The 23,929-nt window shown below is 38.9% G+C and overlaps 1 protein-coding gene across 6 annotated transcripts in view; it reads right to left on the bottom strand.

The window, feature by feature from the left end:
• MAP3K4 (mitogen-activated protein kinase kinase kinase 4) overlaps positions 1–23,929 on the bottom strand; it is a 64,338-nt gene that overhangs the window by 8,479 nt on the left and 31,930 nt on the right. Inside the window, exons 5-22 of one of the 6 annotated variants that reach the window (XM_081315289.1) lie at positions 23,713–23,856; positions 21,800–21,957; positions 20,418–20,534; positions 19,666–19,765; positions 19,496–19,579; positions 18,784–19,050; positions 17,512–17,661; positions 15,745–15,906; positions 13,650–13,783; positions 11,265–11,343; positions 10,950–11,028; positions 8,679–8,775; positions 7,588–7,704; positions 6,525–6,625; positions 3,162–3,242; positions 1,671–1,862; positions 987–1,057; positions 316–432 (exon numbers count right to left, since the gene is read on the bottom strand). In XM_081315289.1, coding sequence (XP_081171415.1) covers positions 316–432; positions 987–1,057; positions 1,671–1,862; positions 3,162–3,242; positions 6,525–6,625; positions 7,588–7,704; positions 8,679–8,775; positions 10,950–11,028; positions 11,265–11,343; positions 13,650–13,783; positions 15,745–15,906; positions 17,512–17,661; positions 18,784–19,050; positions 19,496–19,579; positions 19,666–19,765; positions 20,418–20,534; positions 21,800–21,957; positions 23,713–23,856 — 2,250 coding nt within the window. Of the gene's footprint in view, positions 1–315; positions 433–504; positions 1,058–1,670; positions 1,863–3,161; positions 3,243–6,524; positions 6,626–7,587; positions 7,705–8,678; positions 8,776–10,949; positions 11,029–11,264; positions 11,344–13,649; positions 13,784–15,744; positions 15,907–17,511; positions 17,662–18,783; positions 19,051–19,495; positions 19,580–19,665; positions 19,766–20,417; positions 20,535–21,799; positions 21,958–23,712; positions 23,857–23,929 lie in introns of those variants that run through there. The other 5 variants (XR_014024812.1, XM_081315285.1, XM_081315286.1 and 2 more) reach the window with 5 other exon arrangements.

Here is a 23,929-nt window from a genome sequence, read left to right as displayed (position 1 = left end):
CCCTCTCTTCAGCTACTAAAACCTTTGGGGTAGAGAAATTATAACAGATGAAGGTTAAGGGATCAACCCGTATGAATCCTTTAACTAACTCCACTGCTCTTTGTTGGGAAATTGGAGCATGCTTCTCACACATTTATAGCGAATGTAATCCTGGAACAATCTACATATGCTTACAAATAAAATGAAACATAAACAGAGTACATAGCTTAAAAACATAAAGCAGGACCAACATCCCGGGATACTCATGATCAACTAAATCCATTTTAATTTGTACTCTATGTTAACTGCAAAAGACAGTGACCATCGTCACCTTACCCTGTGAAGTTCTACACCAAAGTAGCGGACTAGATTAGGATGCTTAATGCCTTCAAAAATTTTCAATTCATCTGCAGTTTCTTTTATCGTTTTGTGATCATTGGGTTGAAATCTGATCTGCAAAAAAAAAAAAAAGACATTATATTTCATGAGTGTTGCAAACCAAGCTAACAAGAAAACTGACTAGAGAAAAGCAATACTGAAACCACACTCCAATCTGTTTATTCTATCAGAATGAGTAAGAACAATCACAGATCTGTATAGATAACACAGATGTATCTTCCCTTCTCTTCTCCTCAATTCTATTATAGCTAGGGCAAGTAACAAAAGTTTAAAATCTACGACAGACAAAAGAATTACAGAATATTTACCAGTCAGCAAACAAGAGCTGACCTTCCATATTTCTTCATACAGCAAGTTATTCAGTGCTGCTAGTGCAGCTACTGAGAGGCCTCTATCTTGTCATTTTTGCCCATGCTTCTGTTCTATGTTGAATACAATGGGACGCCTCTCCTTCTGATCCCAAGAAGCAAATATGTTGGTAGGAAAGGGGCATTCTCTCACGGTAAATGGCTTAATTTAAAAAGCTGCCATTAAAATAATTAAATAAATTGCACAAACAAACAAAAAAATATAAACATATAAAATTGTTTTACAAGCCCATAGCTTACTTCTTTCATTGCCATCAATTCACCAGTGTCAACGCTGATACAGGTATAAACTTTCCCATATTGGCCTTCTCCTGCAGAATTGCCATTTAAAAAAAAAAAGAAAAAATATTTTTCTACGTCTTATCAGAATAAGTCAGTTACATATCATCTTCCGCAGAATGTTTACATAAATGTATGTGTGGATCCTTTCGTTAGGTGCCTTGAATGCTCTAGGAATGAACAATCTAATTAATGTACAGGCATTTAGACAGAAAATGTTTTAAACACACACATACAAAGACCAGAGTATCACATATAATAGCTCCGTTATGAAGAGTGCATATTAACACCATCACTTAGCTCCTGACCTATTCCATCCGATTCCAAAGCTAATGAATTCTATCTAAAATATATGTCATTTAACCCTAAGTACCTCTCTTTATACAGTTGTATTACAGGGCAGATTTTACTTCTAAACCATCTGCAATAACTTATAGAATATCCTGGACTTAGCATGCTTTAATCCACCATGGCTTTTTAAACAAACCAGCAATTACAGTATAAATGCACAAATTGACAAAAGCAAAGTCCTTCAGCCAGATCAAAATAAAATATGGAGGAAGATACATACGTGCATCTCATTTCTGGATTAAAAGCATAAATGTAATAACTGAAATATCTAGAAGCAGCTCCCTAGAAACTTACCAATTTTGTTTCCTCTTTGCCACTTAAAAGTGACCTTTCTTAAGCCTACATGCATGACATTATCGTAAGATTTGGGCGTGTCACAAACTTGGCCAATGATGTTTTTCCGTCTCATTTCCCAGTACCTCTTTTCTTCAAACAGCTGGACAGATTTCTGAACTGCTTCCATAGGTCCCTGTCTGGAAGCAGTGTCTAGAAACAAACAGAATAGGCAAAAGCATTGATTATGAATGAACTACAGTTATTTACCTACACCATTAAAACAGTATGAAAACTATTAAGAGATGCAAGACTAATAAAAGCTCTAAATATTCTAAAAATTTGTCTTTAGTAAAATAAGAAGTCAATCATTTAGATTTTATTTTATATATATATATATATATAAAATAAAGAATAAAACAAAATATATATTTGTTAGTAATTTACACAAAATATATGAGCTGTCCGGTGTGACTACGGAATGCTGTTACCTTCCCACCGTAGTGGTCCTTATTTTTCTACTTGCATTTTTACGTGCTTTCGAACTGCTAGGTTGGCAGAAGCTGGGACGAGTAACAGGCGCTCACTCTGTTACGCGGCACTCGGGATTTGACCCGCCAAACCGCCGACCATCTGATCACTAGACTAGTCATACCTAATTCCTACAACTGTTCTTTGCAATGTATTGCATCTGGGTGTTTTTTTTATTTCCACACATATTACTTCTCTGTATGTCTTGTGTCTATGCCTGCACTGGGAAGCACCGGGTAGGCTGCATAACCCCACTTTAGGCACACGATTAGGAAGAAAGATTAAGAAAGACTTAGAATGGAGCAGCAACCAACATTGTCTGGTGATTGTGCCTCCTATAGGGATGCATTCAGGGATTATTTCTCCCCACAGCCCTGACCACAATCTAACACACTGGTCCAATGGTTTCCTAATCCAGGTGTGTGTGGGGGGGTGGAGGCAAAATCACCTAGTCTTATTATCCCTAGGGGGTGATTAAAATCTGGGTCTCTCTGCTCCCAGTCCTTCACCTTAACTATTACACCACACTGGTTTCCAAATACATCTATGTATGTGGATGTATTTGTACCGAAAAAAGGTGACAAGCTCCAAGGATGGTCGCTAGCAAGAAGAAGGTAGGAATTGACACTGATTTAATCCTCCTTTTATATCCCATATAACAGGGACGGGGCCATGTAGATGATTTTGAACTTGTATCTGTCATCACTGGCCATATTACTCTTGTTAACTGGAAGTGACATCTGAGGGCAAAGGCTTCCTAGACTATATTGAAAATATCTAGAATATGGATACATGTATAAGGATATGCTTGAAGGAGCAAATAAGAGAACAAGCTTGGTTTGTTCAGCCACCAATAATATGAATAGAGTTTGATGCAACTGTAAGAAAAATACCCTTGAAGAGAAATACTAAATTATAGCTACTATGAAATGGCAGTTTGAAATACATTTCTTGCCAAAATATCAAACTTTTTTTTTTAACCTTTGGTCTGATTGATGAGAGTCCGAAGCTCCCAACTTCTTCGGGCTGTTCCACTTGTATCCCCTTTTGGATAAGATGGCTCTGTGAAAAACAAAAGGTGCTGTTAAGAAATGTACTGCACGTGCAAAAACACAGCCAAAAACTGATTTCAAGCCCTTTGATCAGCAGCTTTTAAGAGTTCCTGCTGATTTTAACATGAGGGTGAAGGCTATCATGAAGGTGCGAATGGGGCTCCACAGCAAGAGACACTATTCACATGTACATGAACTGAGCCATGGAAAAAAAAAAGCATTGGGCCCCTCGTGTCCTATTCTTTATTCTAGAGACAGGAGGTCAGATGTGGAGAACCAGTCAAGGAACTAGCATCCCTACTCCTTCTACAGACTACAACCATTTCCCCCCCTCACGGCAAAAAATAAGTTCTCAAGGATCAGCAGATCCTTAGATATAGCCTGCATTTATTTTAAATTTAAAGTGGAAGCATGCTACAGCTCACGCAAGACATTTTGGACTCCACTGCAATAGTTTAAAATGCAAAAGAAAATAACAAAGTGAAGAACTAGAAGCTTCTATTTAAAAAGGAAAGTGAAGAGCAAAGTAATTGAAATAAATGAAGCCCGTTCTCTCCATTAAGTGTAACGGAGTGGACCCGAGCAACGTTGCATTTAATGGAGCACATTAAATAAGAAAAAGCCACACAGGCTAGTGAAGGTTAACTTAACTATACAAAGTGTTCCTTTTCTTTGTACAAGAAATGGAGTTTGAATGTTCAGACCCTGACTAAAGAATACAGGTAATCCTCGACTTACAACCACAACGGAGCCCAAATTTCTGTGGCTAAGCAAGACATTTCTTAAATGAATTTTGCTCCATTTTACAACCTTTCTTACTATAATGGTTAAATGAATCACTGCAGTTGTTAAGTTAGGAACATGGCTGTTAAGTGAATCTGGCTTCCCCAATGACTTTGGTTGACACAAGGTCACCCAAAAGGGATGCCGTGACCCCGGGACACTGCAACCATCATAAATATGAACCAGTTGCCAAGCATCCAAATTTTATTCACAGCATCACAATTTTATTCACAGCAACAGCACTGAAGACTTATATACTGCTTCATAGTGCTTTACAGCCCTCTCTAAGCAATTTACAGAGTCGGCATATTACCCCCAACAATCTGGGTCCTCATTTTACCGACCTCGGAAAGATAGGAAGGCGCAGTGAGGGATGCTGCAACAGTTGTTAAGTGTGAAACTGTTCATTACTCACTTTTTTCAGGGCCATTGTAACTTTGAACAGTCACTAAATAAAATGTTGTAAGTGGATGACTATCGGTATTCAAGCTAAAACCCAAGGACATCTTAGAAAGAAGCTGCTTTTTTGAATTAAAAAAGAAACGAGTGCTAATTTTTGCAACAAGAAACTGCCTGAAGTACTTTCACTACTTCACTTTCAGGGGGGGAAAAAGGGACTGCTGTCCCTGCCTGGGCCAAGAGCTTAGCTGCTTGCTTAAAGAACTAAAAGAAGCAAAATAGATTTTAAAAACCAATTTGGTGAACTGTGGACCTTTACCCAGTGTTTTACCCAGTCTTTATTCATTTGAAGCTATTAGACTCTATTGGATATTTATGGCTAATGCACTCATAGCCACTAAGAAATTCAAGCAACTGTGCCTAATTATCCCATACAGAATTCAATAGGTTCAGCAAAACAAAATGCCTTGTTTCGAATAACTGAATCTTGATTTAAATAAGAAACAAATAATGTCTAATTGTTTTACATTTTGTGCTTGAATAGTCATATCAAATTACTTGAAGGGTCATACAAAAATACAAGTTATCCAGCAACTGGCAACTTTCTAGATTATATTTAAGTCAAGATAATTTATTATACATTTAGGTTATCATTTTCCTATATTTGTAGGATTCCTCCAAAACTGGGCTTTCTAACTGTACTGGACTATAATTTCTATCATACTTATGTAGTACATAAGCATGGAATACATCCATTGGCACGGTAGATGGGAATGTAGTACCTAAAAAAAGCTGGAGGCCAGGAAGTTAGGAAAGCTTAGCACAAAGAAACAGCAGATGAACCAGATTCACATATGCAATTCTGGCAGCTCCAAAAGCATACGAATACTTTTGGTTCATATTAATCCCTTTAAATGAAAACAGGAAACTGTTATATAAGAAATTCGGTGAGAGCACATCTTTCAAACTATTTCTCCATTATACTGTACTGTTGCAATTACCCAGTTTCTGTAAACCTGTGCAAAAGAAAAGCCGAAGGTAGTAACCAAGCATCTTTTTTTTCTCCCTCTCTGGAGACGATGCAAATACGCCAAGGTTTTAGAAAAGGTGGATAGTATTATTGTCTTCCACACGAAAAAAATATGTGTTTGAGCTCTTCCAAGGCTGCATCTTATTGGCATTCACGTATGGGCTAAATTGCAGGAAAGGCTCTTCCGTTCCTTTAAGGTCCATGACTGCAATTTGCTTTATAAACATGTTTCGCCTGTATATTTATGTGCAGAAAGGGAAATGACGCAACAGATGAAAGAAAGGTTGCTTACTTCAACTATTTACTGTCCAAAGAATATGCTCTTTGAGCGATAGCTTCCTAGTGAATGCTTTCCTTGGGTATTTTTCTTTAATTTCATGCCGCAAAGATGCTTTCTTTTAAAAGGCAACTGAACTTTCTTGTTTTGCCTGAAGATGTTTGGCGTCTTATCCAAGAAGCTTCTTCAGTTCTGACTTGAATGGCGGACAATGGAAGGATTTATACTCCTTGCAGTCATGTGGTTGTTAGCCCTCTTCCTGAGAGTCACTGAAGCAAAAGTCCAGTTGCCTTTTGAAAGAAAACACCTTTGGGATAACCATGACCTCGAAAACAGAGAATCTATCTATCTATCTATCTATCTATCTATCTATCTATCTATCTATCTATCTATCTATCTATCTATCTATCTATCCCAGAAAGACTATCTCCTGGGGAAATCTATTTAAAACCTTCTTTTCAAACCAGCTAATTTAACTCTTCGGTTTTTAAACTTGCAGATCCTCAAGTGGTTTTATTAGTGGTCACATAGTTGTTATACCTATTGTCATAGCTACCAATGTTGAAGTCCAGGCAATTTCAAACGAAAGTGCCATACAAATAAGTTTCAAGACTGGAATTAATAATAAAATAAGCTGTTCTAAATGTTTTTAAAATCTGACTCTCATATTATATGGTCAAAATCTCCACAATTATATCAGAGTAAGGATACCAAACTAAAAGTTAAGCAGAAGCCTTACCAGGATATGATAAATATATTTTAGGGGAAATAGTATTCATATACAATCATCATTATAATAGCACCTTCTCGTTCTTCTGTGGGACTTGAATGTCGGCTTAATGATCTAAACTGTAGTTCAGCAGCAATTGAAGCCAGACGATCATTTTCAGGAACACTGGAGCCTCTGTTTTTAAAAAAAAAAAAAACAAAACAAAAAAAACTTCAACTGTTTTACTGATCAGGACTTTTACTCCCCCCATTTCTGAGGTGCAAGAAACTGAAAATGCAAGTAAGAACACAGCCGTGACTGGTTATGTTAACCAAAGGTACAGTTTAAAAAAAGCAAGCTAAATATTTGTAATATATATCTATATCTTATACTATCTATATCTATATATATTGTGTGTGTGTGTGTGTGTGTGTGTGTATGTGTATAGATAGATAGATAGATAGATAGATAGATAGATAGATAGAGAGATAGATAGATAGATAGATATAATCTCCCCATATCCATAATCCTGAATAAGGGAACTTAAACTGCTTTTAATGTTAGAATCAGTGAAACTAAATGCAAAAAGAGCCAACATATACAAATGCAAGCATTAAGCTGCATTTATGCATAATAAAAAATAATAATCAATGGTGTCACAGGAAATTGGTGACCAAAATCTTTGGCATTACTATAGGCCAGCTTTTTGCGAAGAGTTTTAATTGACAGATAAAACAAACTTTAGTTTTAGGAAGCATTGGTTTCATCTCTGGCTTGCAAGTACATGCATGTAACACCATGTATACGTTCTCTTGGCCCTGGTCATATCTCAAATGTGGATTTGTGCTGGCTGTATAATTGGTCTAATTTCATGTGACTTGAATCACAGGTAGCACTATAAAAATGCAGAAAAGATAGACAAAATGAATTGCATGCATCAAAGACAGAACAAAACCAATTCAAACTTCTTTAACAAAACATGCATTATCAAAAATGTAGCTGAACATGCGCTTCGTACAAATGTCTAAGAATTTCACACTCTGAATGGAAACAAGTCAGTCATGGGGAACACAAAATGAAACCAAGAGGAACTACTGGGGTCTAAGGATGAGTGGCATGAACAAGAATGAGTCTGCTAGGCTGGGGAGCAGAGCTACCTGAGATCATTTGCACTGCTGATGGGTTTTGGCTGAGCTGAGTCACCCCCAACAGGAGTGGGGCGACTGAAAGCAGGGCTACAGTGGTTCCGTACATCACATGGGATATTCCTTGTGCTGCAGCGAGAAAAAAAGCTTCAGGAAAAAAAAGCTCTGGCTCCACTTTAAAATGGACTCTTTTTTAAAAAGTAAGACAGCAGCCTGGAAACCAAAATCTTGCAAAAAGTTAAAACTTGGCTTCTAACCCACGAGAAAGATTTCTAAACATGGAGTGCTAAAAGGCAAAATCAGAAAGAAAGAAAGAAAAATGTAACGAAGGGCATGGCCTATTTGAGAAGTATCTTGGGATTTTAACTTATGGATATGTATTCAACTAACCCACTAACATCAAAACATGGAAGCCACCATGCCATTGATGAATCCACACATATGTTTATTTTTAAGAAACAGAAGATAATGCAATACCACCAAAGCTTATCTTCTCCATCTCAGTTCCTTGGCAATCTTTTACAAGTGGGCATTTTAGTAAATTACAGTAAACAGCATCAATAGCATCAGAGGCATGTTCTCTTGGCCTCATTCATAAATGTAGTCTGATAGACTGATCTGAGGCACAGCCTTCTTTTCTTGACCATCTCAAGATTGAGCACTCAGAAAGGAAGGAAAGAAGGCTGCAGAAATAGGAGCATAGAGCTAGGTTACATATAGGTGTAGAAAAAGGAAGAGTTGCTTCGTTCTGATTGCCTTTGCACACCTTGTACCCTGGAGAAAAGAAAAACCAACAATATAAACTGTTCTTTTAATTTAAAAATCCAGCTTAGGAAGAAGAAGAAGAACTAAATTACTTCTTGGCTTGTCACTCAGTAATGTCAAAGGTGCAATTCCATTACAGACAGGCATGCTGCACCCACTACACAAAACAGCAAGTCATTACCAAGGTTGAAGTTGTGTTTTTCTCAAGAGTGCAAACACTGTACTTCAGTGTAGAAGTGGAGGAAGGACAGCTAGAGAATAATACTGCTGGAACTGCTTTAAATCCTTTATTTTTGTATTTCATTAGTTAATAAAGTTTGGGATAAGGCTTTACGTACCTGAACCCTTCAGGTGTTGGGATGATGAGGTGAGGATTTGGGGGATCACTATGGCATCGAGGTACTTTCACGGGGCGAGGACTATTCCGATGAATAGCTGCAAGCAAAAAGAGGCAAGAAAAGGTCAATTGTGTGGGAACAGGGAGCATCAAATCACATGCTAATTGAGTTATAGTATCTTTGTCAAAAATGAGAGAATGCACTGAAATTCACTGATTTTGTAAACTGTTTTTAAACAGTCCATGGTTTTGTCTTCAAACGTGTCTACCAAACTGCTAAAATGAAAACTTTAACAATCAAGGTAATAAACTGAGCAACAAAAACACAGGTAAGAGTAAAAAGTTATCTAAGTCCTAAGCCAATTCCAACCTTGATGAGTTGGTTAATATGTCTTCAGGGCTACAGAGACATAACCCAAGAGGTCTTCTAGGCAACAACCCAGAAGTGGTTGTTGCTTACAAGCCCAAACAAGATTGGCCAGCTGGTGTTACCTGCTATTTAACTTGCCTGTAGGCATAATTTTCACAATTAACTTGGACTGGTTTGAACTGACTCACTTTTCAGGCCCATCTTTGATGAACAAATTCATTTTAATATTACAGGTCGTCCTCATGGGATTGGCAATTCAGACATTAAGCAAAATGGTTGCTGTGAAATCGTGACTGGGCTTATTATCTTAACTCAGCTTTTCTTTGCTTTATAGACCTACAACGGCCGTAAATGGGAAGATTGTTAAGTTACCATTTTATCACTGTTGTAACTTTGAACAGTTGCTAAATGAAGTAGTTACTAAACAAGGATTACTTGTATTTGAATAGTTCTTTTCTATAGCCATATAGATGCAGCCATGCTATTTCAACATAACCAACTCCTTTGTTACACATTTCCTTCAGAGAAAGTTACACCTAGTTGTGAAATACACGCTGCAGCCCGCCAATGAGATTCCAGGTTTAATCATATAGGCTTGTACCCCCAATGAAATAAATCAGCAGAATGGTATCATTTTCTTCCCCTCCTTGCCAACTGTAACAGGTGAATGATGACTAGCTTTCCAGTCACTTGGAGAACAGACACTCAATGGGCTAAACTTAAGTTTGCAAGGCATAATATGTACACAACTCAAAATTAAGGAATCTCAGATAGGATCCTGTGAAAGAAATGCACAGCAGTAGCTAAATATCTGGATTTTATGACAACTGTAAGAAAGTACATTCTAGTTCGTTCCTCTTGATTACAAATGCTTTAGATCCATGTTAAGATGAATAGAAGACTGCAATAATGTGCCCAGTGGGGGAAGCCTTTGAAGAGGATCCAAAAACTTCAATCAGTAGAAAATGCAGCAGCAAAGCTATGGGCTGCCAGGAGTTATCCAAAACATGCAACTCCATTGTTATCCACTGGGCTTTTAGTTTCAGAGCTCATTTGAAAAACTGCTCATTACCAATGCAGCCTTGAACAATCTGCGGCCAGGATTCCTAAAATGCCACGACCTCCCATGTGAAGCTGCCCACTCTTTGAGATCATCTGGAAAGACCCTGTTGCATTTCCTGATTTCCAAGACTCATTTGACCAGAATGTGCGAGACAGCCTTCTCAGCTGCTGTGCCCAGACTCCGGAATGCCTGCACCTTGGAAAAGCAACATGGCTCCATGCCTAATGTCATTCTGATAAAATCACTCGTCTGTTTTGTCTTCTCTTTCTTGCTTCTATTTTTAAATCCAGGCCTGGAACCTCATATTTTAAAGTTGCTAATGTTGCTATCCACCTTGTAATTGTTACTAAATCAGTGTTTATTTTATTTCCAAATAACCTAGATCATTGAAGCCTTTGAACTATGGTGCTGGAGAAGACTCCTGCGAGTCCCCTGGACTGCAAGGCGATCAAACCGGTCAGTCCTAGAAGAGATCAACCCTGACTGCTCTTTAGAAGGCCGGATCCTGAAGTTGAAACTCAAATACTTTGGCCACCTAATGAGAAGGAAGGACTCACTGGAGAAGAGCCTCATGCTGGGAAAGGTTGAGGGCAAGAGAAGAAGGGGACGACAGAGAATGAGGTGGCTGGATGGAGTCACTGAAGCAGTAGGCGTGAGCTTAAATGGACTCCAGAAGATGGTAGAGGACAGGAAGGCCTAGAGGAACGTTGTCCATGGGGTCGCGATGGGTCAGACACGACTTCACAACTAACAACAACAACAACAACCTACATCATATCCATTTCCCCAAGCCATTAGCTTCAAACTTCCATAGAAAAAGACTACAGCTGCTGCCTTACCAAGGTACAAACCTGTAACAGGACTGTGAGGCTTTCCAATAACATGGCCGATACATTCATTCATCAATGACTGCAAACTCTGGTTAAAAAAAACAAAACAGAACAAAACCATTGCAAGCCATACTGCTGTATCTTCAAACCATGAGCAATAAATACTCTGGGGACCCATTACATTAATTTAATATAAATTAAGCCATTAATTAAATTAATAAGAAGAAACCATTAAAATCCTTTTTTTTAGCAGAACAGCCACTGGTTTCATATATAGTTGGCAATGTTTATCCATTTGAAATGCATGATTAATTAACAGCATACCAAGAAATCGTCTTCGGGCAGAGCAGAAATAAAGGCTGGTTCAATGGCTTGAAGAAAATCAAACCCCTGCGTTGCCCACCTGTCCAACAGAAAGAAATTATTTGTTGATGTTTCTACCAAAAGCCCTATTGAGCATACAGGTTACTCCTCAACTGGGACCGGAACTTTGGTCGCGATTGTGGTGGTAAGCCAAGTCACTCATGTGACTGTAGTCTGAATCACATGGTCATGAAGCAAATCACACGGTCATCAAGAAAATCATCAAGAAAATCCATTGCCTCTGCCCGGCCTCCCCTCCGCGGCTCCCTCACCAGCAGCCCTCCCCGGAAGAGAGACACCCCCGAGCGCGGCCCGCAAGGAGCAGCGCAGCCAAGGATATGGCAGCCAGGCAGCGGGGACAAGACTGCGCCGTCACACCCCTTTGTGCGCAGTTGATGCTGCGGAGCATGGGCAGAGGATGTAGCTGCCATGGCACTGCTGGGCCACCTGGGCGATCGGCGAGCTGGGGAGGCAATGGGTGGCCCTGCGGGTGGGCAGGGCAGGGCAGGGTGGGTGGGGGCTGGTTTGGTGGCACTCGGTCTCTAAAAGGTTCGCCATCACTGACCTATAATAATTCTCTGTTATGCTACCTAACCCTTGCCTTTCAGGTATTTGTAATTTAAGTTAATAGGATTAATTCAAGGTTGCATACCTAAAGCTACTTTAAAACTATTAATCAGAAACAGTAACCTCCACTTGTTTCATTAAAGGTGCTTTATAAAAAGAAATCACATGGATCCCTCACATTTTTCTAAGGGCCAACATTTTTTAGATGAAAAATAAGATTCGGTAAAAAATGATCAAAATGCCCTCCAAACAAACAAATGGGGGAAAACTGCTGATATTTGGACTGACAAAATCAAGAACCAGAATAGAGCTCAACTCTGAAAAAACAGTGGGCCTTGGATATCAGCCAATTAGATATAAGCCAATTTGGCATTTTTGCTTTAAATGTGCAGGGTTATTCATGCCTTAATCACCTCCTGCTAAGAGTAACAGTAATATGCTTTACATGGGGTTGCCCTGGAAAAGCATTGGGAAGCAGCAACTGGCATATGTGGCAGCCGGAGCAGTGAGGAGTATATTCCATTAGACTCTGGTGACCCTGTGCTGTTTTGAAAGCTGCACTGGTTGCCAGTGGTCTTCTGGATACAATTCAAAGGTGCTGATATGACTGTTGTGATTCAGGGTCAGCCTGTGGGTTCGGCAGTTGGGTCGGACGACTCAGAGGAGGAGGAGGGGGGTGTTGAAGAGCTTGCTGAGGGGATTGGACAGCTTGATGAGAGCCCCCAGCCAGGCCCCTCTCATCTGGTCACGACGCAGACCCAGCTGTGTGAGCCTGACAGCGTGGATGAAGATGACCCACAGCTGGCCCTGTTCAAGGACGCCCAACGCAGGAGGCAGTCAATCAGGAGTAAACAGAGGAAGGCAATGGGGCACCTCGGAAGGAGGCAGAGAGAGGCCACGCCCTGAACTGTATTTAAGGGGAATGTGTGGGAGGGCTGGTTTGCTGAAGGCAACTGCTTGGATAGTTCCTGTTTCTTAGCTCCTGTTTCATGGTTGGTGTCTTGTCTTGCTCTGTTTTATGTGAATAAATTTGGCAGGCTTTATTCCAGCCTCTTGCAGTTTGTAAAGGGGTTGTCCCTGCTTTTGCTGCAGGGCCGGTAGCAGGCTGGTACAGAACAATGACTTTTAAAGCCCCACATAATAGGGCAAGGCCCCTCCAGGTCCCATCTTTACAAAATGTCACCCAATAGGATTTTGGAAGATGGCATTATGGATTTCTACCTCCATGCTTTGGAACTCTGCCCCACAGAGATCTGCTTTGTTCCATTCCGTCCTCAGTTTTAAGGAGAACAACTTATATCTAGGTATTTCGTGCAGGCAGAAGGAGGCATGCAGACACTGGGAGGCACATAATTGTGTGTATTTTTTGACATGTTTGACCAGTTGCTGCTTCCAAATGCTTTTCCAGGGCAAAGCCATGTAAAGCATATTACAGTACTCTTAGCAGTACTTCAGAATCAGTGTATTAGAAAGGAAGTTCTCATAGTAAGGACAGCTAAAAACTGCAATGTCACAATATACTTTTAACTATACTGTCACTTCCCACAGAATTCATAAAGCCCAAGTGTACATCTTAACTGAGGCAATAGTGGATTACATTCTAAACTGTAGTTGATTATTTAATGCATGGGCATTGCATTAGTTGTTATTTGACAATTTAATCAACACTAATTAAATCAAGGTCATCTAGACAGCAATTCTCTTCTGTGTTTTAAGATATACACTGCACAGAAATGAAAGGGACAGAAAACATTTAAAAAGCATTTACTTTGTCATTACCTGGGTCTGGTGCCTCGTCCACTCTCACATTTAGTGAGAACGTAATTCATCCATTTTCTTGCAAAACTGATATACTGGTCTCCTATTTTCTGTCTAAATTCTCCAGACATTAGTCGGATGACTTCTTTGTGATACTACAATAAATTCAAATGATCAGTCCAGATAATGAGCATTCAATGGTTAGAACAAGCTAATGGTGCAACTAAAGAGCAATCAGACTCAAATTATCCTACTCTGGACATATTACTCTAAATAAAATTCCAGGAAAGGTGGAAGGAAAGAGAAGATAGTAACCAGCAGCAAGATGGATGGATTCAATTACAACGGTGATGGGTCCACTTTGGGAGGCACCTTGCAGTGAAGGCAGAGGAAGACCTCTATGACTGACAGGTAATGGCCTCTCCCAGAAAAAGACTGGGGGCATCATCCAAATGTGGTTAGTATATACCTCCCAATTTTTAACCTAAAGTAGTCTCATCCTGATACCCAGAATCTAACTGGTCTAGCTGAGATAAGATGAAATTGCAAATGTCTTACACGTCTGGATCTTACTAGAAACATTAGGGACTACTGGGACCTCTCTCCTACTTCTGGGACCTTCTCATAAACAACTAAGAAAAGAGACAGCCAACATGGTGCAGGGTTTAAGGGTTTGGATCGGAGGTGCGGAGTGGAGAGACTCAAGTTCTAAATATGGAGCCTTGGTGGAGCAGTGGGCTAATGCCTCCTTAAGTAACACCAGCTGCCTGCAGTTAGTGCAGGTTCGCATCCCACCAGGCTCAAGGTTGACTCAGCCTTCCATCCTTCCGAGGTAGGTAAAATGAGGACCCAGATTGTTGGGGGCAATTAAGCTGACTTTGTAATAATGCCGCTTTGGGGGTGTGTGTGAAAGCCCTAATAAGCAGGCATATACATAGAATGAAGGCTACTGCTAAGCTTGTAAGCCGCCCTGAGTCTTCGGAGAAGGGCAGGATATAAATGGAATTAAAATAAAATAAATAATAAAAACAATTTTCCTTCAAGCCACGGAAGGGTGACTTTGAGCTAAGCATTCTTTCTCTCAGCCCAACCTTCCTCACAAGGGTCCTTGTTATGGAGAAAAATAGGAGGGAGAAGTGCTTTGAAGGCTCTCCTGAGCTCCTAAAGAAAAAGGTGGGACATATCTTTAGCTAACAAGCAAACAACAAATAGGTTTGGAGGCACATGGTGCACCCTATAAGCACCACTGGAACTGACTGCTTTTAAAAGAAAAAGATCAATCATTTCTTCCAAAATGCAGCTGTCAAAGCAGGCAAGGTTGGTCCTTTCTGTCACGCACATAATATACAACACTGAATTGTCTCAGCAGGGTAAATCATGGCATTATTAGTGGGGATAGGTCTTCTACTTGGATAATATATGCTGGCAATCAGGAAGTTATACTTGGAGTTACCAACATACATACAATGCATCTACTTTCATCTTAACAAAAAAAAACAGCCTTGGTTTTCAAAAAAGCATGTATTCTGATCGTGACCAACATTTGTGTTTATACATTAGATTTGTATTCTGCCTTTTTGTACAGATCAAGGTAATGTGTGTAGCATTTATTTAATTTGCGTCCTGTGCCTTTATTATTTTTACAAATAGCTCAAGGCAGGCAGCGAACGTCTTCCTCCTCTTTATTTTCCCCATAACAACAATCCTGTGAGGTGAGTTGGGCTGACAGCGATCACCGAGCTGGTTTTCATGACTAAGGCAGGACTTGAACTCACAGCCTGCCGCTTTCTAGCCTGGTGCCTTAACCACTAGACCAATCTGGATCTCTTCAAGTCATGCTTATTTTCTCTCACAACCACCACTCTCCGAGGTAGGTTAGGCTGAGAAAGAGTAATAAGCCCCAATCATCTAGCCATCATCCAGCTAGAATCTGAGATTTCTCATTTCCAGTCTGTTACCGTAACTATTATACCACCCTAGGTCTATTTTTTCCTGTATGTTGATTTGTATGTAACAGCTATAAAAAGGTTGAGATGAAGCATCAGTTTGCCAGTGTTTAGTTAAAATATATTTCCTTTTTCTCTGAAAAGGCAAAAGAAATTTCTCTTGGACCCACCTCAAAGCCGAAGTTGTAACACTGAATCATGGCTTCTCTGTAATATTGCTGCAAGGTGGCAGATTCCGATTCATCAAGTTCAGCATCAAATTCAGAGGTGAACATATGATCAACTCTGTCAATGGCACTGCTGATCTTATTGCACAGATGTAAAGCATCACTCTGGGAAATGCGGGGGAAAAAGCTCTGCTGATACGTTTGGAATGTAAAGTCACAAAACTCTGCAATATTAACACTAAAGATAAATGCCTACATATTTGCTATTTAGATCATTAATCTAGAATTAAGGGGTAGTACTGCAACCTGGGCAGGTAGACCTCAACTTACAGCCAGTTTTTAAAAAACAGAGTTACGACAGGAAAAGGTGCTTTAAAGTCAATAAAGTACTTCTGACCATTGTAAAATGTCACTCCGGCTCTCCTGCCTCACATTTACAACTGGTTGTTGTGTGCTGCAGTCACTTAATTTGCCAGTTTCTGGCAAAAAAAAAAGCCCATATAGGAGGATGGGTTCATATTTACAACTGATTTGAACCTATGACCATGTTATTTACTTAATGACCACTGTAAAAATGGTTGTAAAATCAGGTGCAGTCCTCTAGGTGCCTCAACTTATCACCGTCATGACTTATGACTGAAATTCTTGTAATAATTCTGCTTATAAGTCAAGGACTACCTATATTCTGGTCATATGAGCCTTGGTGGAGCAGTGGGCTAATGCCTCCTTAAGTAACACCAGCTGCCTGCAATTAGTGCAGGTTCGCATCCCACCAGGCTCAAGGTTGACTCAGCCTTCCATCCTTCCGAGGTAGGTAAAATGAGGACCCAGATTGTTGGGGGCAATTAAGCTGACTTTGTAATAATGCCGCTGGGTTGTGTGTGTGAAAGCCCTAATAAGCAGGCATATACATAGAATGAAGGCTATTGCTAAGCACATTGATTTGTGCTTTAAATTGTAAGCCGCCCTGAGTCTTCGGAGAAGGGCGGGATATAAAAGGGATTAAAATAAAAAATAAAAAAAAATGTCAAGGAGTACCTGTATACATTTAACTGGAGTTAGCCTCATTGAAATTAATGGAATTATTTCTATCAAGGTGTGTAGAAATACAATATTAACAACTAAAAAAATTTCATGGGTAACATGATATGTATTCTTTTGGGAGGTACATCAGACTATTGAGTTGTGGACATGAAAACTTTTACGTCTCTTACACAAACTTTATAATTATACAGTTATATTGTTTATATTGTTTTCAATCATGTTAGGAGTATACTAATAACTCCTCAGAGTTGCATATAGTTTTTTTTAAAGGTTCTTTTACCACTTCCTTTTATGCAGCACTTATGGAAAAGTTTTGAGTATGTATCAAAATAAGAGACAGTTCTGCTGCCTAATCAGTACAAGCAATCCATACTGTATGTCACGTTCAACTTACTTGCAAATTCATAAGCCATTCTCTCTCAACAGTTCTAGGCAATTTACATCAATCTGTAAAACTGCAGAGCAAATATTGTCTTGCTGACTTTCTATGGAAAAGCAGATCTAATTGGTTTATTATATATGTTGAAATGATAAATGAATTAGAATCAACAGCCTAGACCAGGAGTGGGCAACTATGGTCACTTTACCACCTGGAGGCCTAAACTCCCAGAATTCTTGAGTCAGCTATGCTCTCTCAGGAATTTTGGAAGCTGAAGGCCAGAGGTCGAAATGGGCCCTAGCTGTGCACCAATGGCCTAGGAGATAATAGATTAGAAAGAGATATACCTTCAACTGTTGCAAAGCTTTGGCAATTACTGGTTGGCTGGAAGTTTGCTCCTGCTGCAAAGAGATCAATCCTTCAAGTAACTGCTGAAAGGCTTTTCTCTGGTTCACCAGATGAATCGGCTGCATTACCACGAGGAGGAGGTTGTCAACCTAGGACAAAAGAGAACAGAGTGGTGCTGAAAATAGTATTCAAATCATTTGAATCACTCTAAATATTCCAATAAGGGATGCGGTGGGTTAGGATGGATTAGGATGCTGAGCTTGTCGATCAGAAGATCGGCAGTTTGGTGGGTCGAATCCTGAGTGCCGCGTAGCAGAGTGAGCGCCTGTTACTCGTCCCAGCTTCTGCCAACCTAGCAGTTCGAAAGCACGTAAAAAATGCAAGTACAAAAATAGGGACCACTCCGGTGGGAAGGTAACAGCGTTCCGTGCGCCTTCGGCGTCTAGTCATGCTGGCCACATGACCACAGAGACATCCTTGGACAAGCGCTGGCTCTTCAGCTTTGAAACGGAGATGAGCACCAGCCCCTAGAGTTGGAAACGACTAGCACGTATGTGCGGGGGAACCTTTACCTTTACCTTAAATATTCCAAGAATGGAACTTTTCTTCCCAGAAAATTAATCAACTTAAAATCAGTTACAGATTTGGATTTTCTAAAGACTTCTCTCATTACGATCAATTAAGTAGCAATTTTATAAACAGAAGCAGATTTCTGTGCATAAGCTTTGTCCAAATATTTACTGGAAGTTGCTAATAGAGGAACGAGAATCTTTTGTGCTAAAAAAAATATGCTGATGATATATCCCATTTGTCAAAAGGCCATCATTCTCATTGGAATTTTAATTACATTTACATGTGTTGTTACTTGAGGAAATTAAAAAAGATGAAAGGGTTTTTGTTTTTTTTACAACATGAAAATACTACACAATTTTTATTTGTGCCATCAGATCACAATTGTCAGGCAATTAGTTAGACAAATCCCTGCAGATTTCTTGCCAAAATTTGTCAGAAATGGATTGCTGTGATTTCTTTTCTATGGGTGGTGTGTGTGTGATTGGCCCAAAGCCACCCAGCTGGCTTTGTGCCAAAAGAAGGACTAGAATTCACTGTCTCCTCATTCCTTTAACCACATTTAGAATACCTAACAAGATAAACCAACATTATTAAATACCCAGGACCTTATGGTAGTAATATTTCAAATATAATTTAGAACACATTAAACATCACCCAGCATTTGAGTCCATGTATTAGTTAACACAGAAAGACTTTACCTTCATACTTCTCAGTGTATCAATAGTTTCCACTTGAGGAACTATTTTGATTGGCTGTCCTTCCCAAGTGCTCCAGCTGTCATCAAATTCTTGGTCTTTTTCACTGTATTTTGTCATCAGTAAAAATGGTTCACCTGCAACCTCATCAGAATCTTTTGAACAATCCTTTCCAGCAGCTGCATTAAGCAACTGCAAGATAAAAGACTTTTCCTGTGCAAAATTATCTGGCACAAAGATTTGTAAATTTTCAAGCCCAGGAATTTGTACCTGTAAAACAAATCAAAGGGGTCAAAATAGCGAACAAGGTGATCCATATCCCATTTTCATAATTTCCTCTGTTTGGTGGAGAGGTCAAAGCAAACACATTTGTATGCATAATAAAACAGATTTGTAACCACTATAATCGCCCCCCCTCCTTCGCTGCCCTCAACACAGACTTCTTTTGTTTCTTCGATGTGCAAAAAGTTTTCAGAGACATAATTATGGGAGTTCCTATCTGAGGTTTGAACTGAGACAATTCCATATGCAAAAATGTTTATATTGCCATTACCGGGTTGTTAGCAATCTAGCCTTGATAAGAATCTAGAAACAGCAGAAATTTGTCTTCCCATTTAGCGAACTACAATCCCATGTATCCAAATTTCTGAGTAAGTTCAAGGACTCTTTCCATTAATATTCCCATGCTATGTAGCCTCTGGACTGTTTTTTTTACCTTTGTGTACTGCTGTGCTTTCAGAGCAGCAAGGAAATCCTTCACAGAGGCAGATATTGTGAACTCTGCAGCTATTTCAAGGTCCTACAAATATGGTGAGAAAAGTACATTTTGTTACAAATGAACGGCTTAGCATGTAAATGCAACTGGATTTGGTCTAATTTGTTTACCTTTCTTAATCTCTTGGCAAAGCCAAGAGCTTTCGATGCTCTCTCTCTAGCTTCATGAAATAGCTCTTTCAGTGCCCGGCTGGTTTCTATAACAGACCTCCTACAAAAATCAAACAAAATGCATTCGCAATACCTTTCATTTCAATATTCCAATTTGGAAAAAGAGCATGTAAGTGAAGAAGGCAAATATGCGCAAACAAGAAGCTAAAAATGCAATTACGACTGCTAAAATACCTATTTTATTTACAGGCAGTTCTTGTTAGCGATCACAATTGGGACTGGCAACACAGTCATGAAGCAAAATAATTATCAGGTAAAGAGTAACTGGGCTTATGATCTTATTTCAGTTTTCCTTTGCTCCACAGTCCCAAAAGGTTATACATTATATGACAAAAGGAACTGTCGTAAAGTTATTTTAGATCACTGTCGTATTAGCAGTCACTAAAGGAGGCAGTCACGAAACAAGGACTATCTGTTATTGATCGTACCTATTTATATAGCTGCCAATCTCAAAATTATGACTCTAGTTGCACACATGGAATTATAACCACACACAACAGCAGTTTATAATGAAATAATATCAGGTGATGATGAACCTCACTCGATTCACTGAAAGCACAATATCCCAATGATGCACAGTCACCTCTTCTTCAGAAAATTGTTCTCCTCCTCTTAACTATATTCCTCATTAACGCTAATCTGTATGAACAATGTGCTTTATCCATACATGAACATTTTTCAAGGAGGAATACCTGATTTCATCTGAAGCAGCACTGTCATCAGCACTAGCCCAAAATTCATTGCAGCTCTCTTGTAAGCCAGAGTCCAAAAAGATTCCTGTTGATTTTAACAGTACTCCTGCAATGTCACTACAACGAAAATAAAACAGTCACTACTGAGAAAGTTTACACACCGAAAAGTTCCTTTCCTGGAACTATAATAAAGATAAAGGAACACTGGCCCTCCAAATGTTGCTTACCACAAAATCTAACATTTCTCATTCCAGGCTGACTCAGGCTCTGGAAATTAGGGTTCTGCAAACATATGTTCTGCATCTCTGCACTACAAGGTAATGCAGTAATTCAGATATAAGTATATGATATTTAAATTCCTCTCATCTTACTTTTTCCTCCCCATCTTATTTTTGGGTAGTTTGAATTAAAAAAATAAAGATGCATTTATTTAAAAAAAGGATTAATATCATTTTTTTATTTATTTACATAAGAGGTAAATAAAGCTGTTGGATAAAATCAAACACTTCTTATCCTGATTTCAAATGGGTTGGTGTTTTTTTTAAAAAAATATATAGCTAAGAAAATTGCTGCCACTTTTAGAACATGATCTTAATTTTGCATTGCGAATTTTCATCACAGCTATAATTATAAACAATTTTTCTACATGGCTAAACACAGCACACATAAGCAGATATAAAGGCCATGTGCCACTATTATCACAGCCACATTTGCATTCAAGGAAGCCATAGATCAGGGGTCTACAAACTTGGCAACTTTAAGACTTATGGAGTTCAACTCCCAGAATTCCTCAGCCAGCATATTGCTAAGTTTGAAAACTCCTGCAATAGATTACATATCTGCCCTGTAACACTCTTTAATCTGTAAAAGAATAGCACGGCAACCTAGTATTTTCTCAATAAGATATTGCCATGCCAAAACATCGGATAAGTGTTTTGGAAAAGAAGCAGCGAATGAAAATCAATACTCCTCGATAGGCACTCTTGCCCGTCCTTTAATGACTCTATTTGAAATGTGGAACACTGAGTGAAAGCACCAAGAACAGAGCTAACGGTAAGTAGATATATTCTGAATCAATAATTGTCTTCCATTAAAATTATTCAAATAAAATTAAAATCACAACAAGGAGTATTAGTTATCATTAAAAAGAACAACTTTCAATTTGACAGAACAAAAAAACTGGGAGACATATAAGCAACTTATTAAAAATTATTATAATTGTTAATGGAAATGTAGTATTAAAAAGTCATAGTTTTGTCCTTAAAATAAACCCCAGAAATTTTAAACAAGAACTAATATTTTTTTTCAAAAGTGTGAATTTTCACTTATTGAAATAGTTAAATCAAACAAACAGAAGATTCGTAGTAGTAATGCAATTCTACCAGAATAGTTTTCCAGCTTGAGCTTCACCTCCTCGTATATAAGGTGTTATTTCTTTGGTGAAATTCCATTCTTCTTCCAAAAGATTCTTTAAACTATGAGATGCCTGAGGTAACTGCTGTAGCATTTGGATCCAGCTTCGCATGTAATCAAAATAAACCTTGTAACCCAGAGGGGGGAAAAAAAGAGTAGGGAAAGCCATTTAAAAAGTTATTTCACAGCAAAGAAAAAATCCTCATCCATATCATGTTAATTTTATAAAACCGAACGTTGCTTACAATTCTCCTCTCTCCAAAAAAACCGTTTTATCAATCTTCATGTTCCTGGTGAGAACTACATTCCCCCAACCTCCATGCCAATCAAAACACAGAATTCCCTCAAAAATACTGGAAACCTCAGAGAGGCCTCATTGGCTTGGAAAAGGGATACTTTCACATAAGGAATTCTGTACAGGTAGTCTTCTACTTACAACAGTTCATTTAGTGACCATTCATAGTTACAACAACACTGGGAAAGTGACTTATGGCCATTTTTCACACTTACAATCTTTGTAGCAGTCCCCTGATCACATAATCAAAATTCAGATGCTTGGCAACTGGTTCCCCATTATGACTGGTGCTGTGTCATGTGATCACCTTTTGCAACCTTTTGACAAGCAAAATCAATGGAGTATCCATATTCACTTAACAACCATGTTACTAACTTATTAACTGCAGTGACTCACTTAACTATGGCAAAAAAAACGTTGTAAAATGGGGGCACAACTCACTTAATAAATGTCTCACTTAACAACAGAAATTTTGGGCTTAATTGTGGTCATAGGTCGAGGACTACCTGTTCTTAATTTAATCAATGGCACTGGTCAACTATAATGTGTAAATTAAATGGACCTTCAACATACCTGTGGCTTTGAACACCAAAGAGAGTCTACTGATGACTCAAAGAAATAGACTTGCTACTGCCAAGAGCTGCACTTTGAAAACTGAAGGAAGATTTATCTGTTCCTTGCCTGGGGGAAAAAGACATCTCTTTCTCTGTGGGCCTAGTTATCCTGGCAGATGATGGCAGATAATGTGCGTTCCTTCAATTCTGCAGGGCCAGTAAAATCAGCAAAGGGTAAGCTCCCTGCAATTTTTGGATGGGGTCATATTAACTTGTCATCACAATGTCCTTCCTGGAAAGCATACATGGTTCTAACCATGCTTTCTGTCATGGTGCCCTGCCTTTGAAATGATTATTTCCTTTTGAGTCCCAGATGGTCTTGATCCTGCCTGCACTTTTTAAGGCTTGGAAGACCTAGTTTTTCTCATAGGTACATGGTCAAATTTGTCAGCCTGTCTGGTTTGAGTTTTACAAGGGCTAAATATCCGTGGAACAATTTGTCATGATTTATTGCATTTTATGACTGTTTGCTCCCTAATGTTGTTATTCTTTACTTTGATTGTTTTCAACAGGGTGGCTATATCTATATCTATATCTATCTATCTATCTATCTATCTATCTATAGATATATAGATATATAGATATATATATAGATATATAGATATATATATAGATATAGATATAGATATATCTCCTTAAAGGTTCTTAAACAAAGGGAAGAAGCCAGAATCTCTCTCTCTTCAGAGCTGCAGTCTCAAGAGTAGCAGGCAATGTATAAAATATCAAGGGTGTGCTTCAAATATATAGAAGAAGCAACTACTTTTATTTTCTGATAGTCCTGCTTCACTGTCTCATGTAGTCTACAGAATAGGTAGCACATAGTTAGAGCATTCCCCGTTATGTATCTACATATATGGTTGAAATACTAAATGCAGGTTTTTGCAGGGTAGGAAAGTTCTTTGCTAATCGAAGCCATCTAAAAATAACCAAAGGGAACTCAGATCATCAGATATTACACTGAATTGTTAGTTACCATTAACATCTTATGCAAGTCTTCTTCGAAAGAGTCAATGTTGCAGTGGTTCTGAAGGTCATCGACAACCTCGCGTAACATAAACTGATAATATTGCTTCATCAGGAGGCCACCTTTTAGAACCTCTTTACACTCTCGCACGAGCTGCAAGAGAAACAGCACACCGATCAATCTGGTGTTTTCATGCTGCAAAATGCAAAAACTGTTTCTACAGAGC

This window comes from Vipera berus (assembly GCF_964194415.1).
Source record: "Vipera berus genome assembly, chromosome: 1".
NCBI lineage: Eukaryota > Metazoa > Chordata > Lepidosauria > Squamata > Viperidae > Vipera > Vipera berus.
This window is presented reverse-complemented; position numbering and strand designations above follow the sequence as displayed.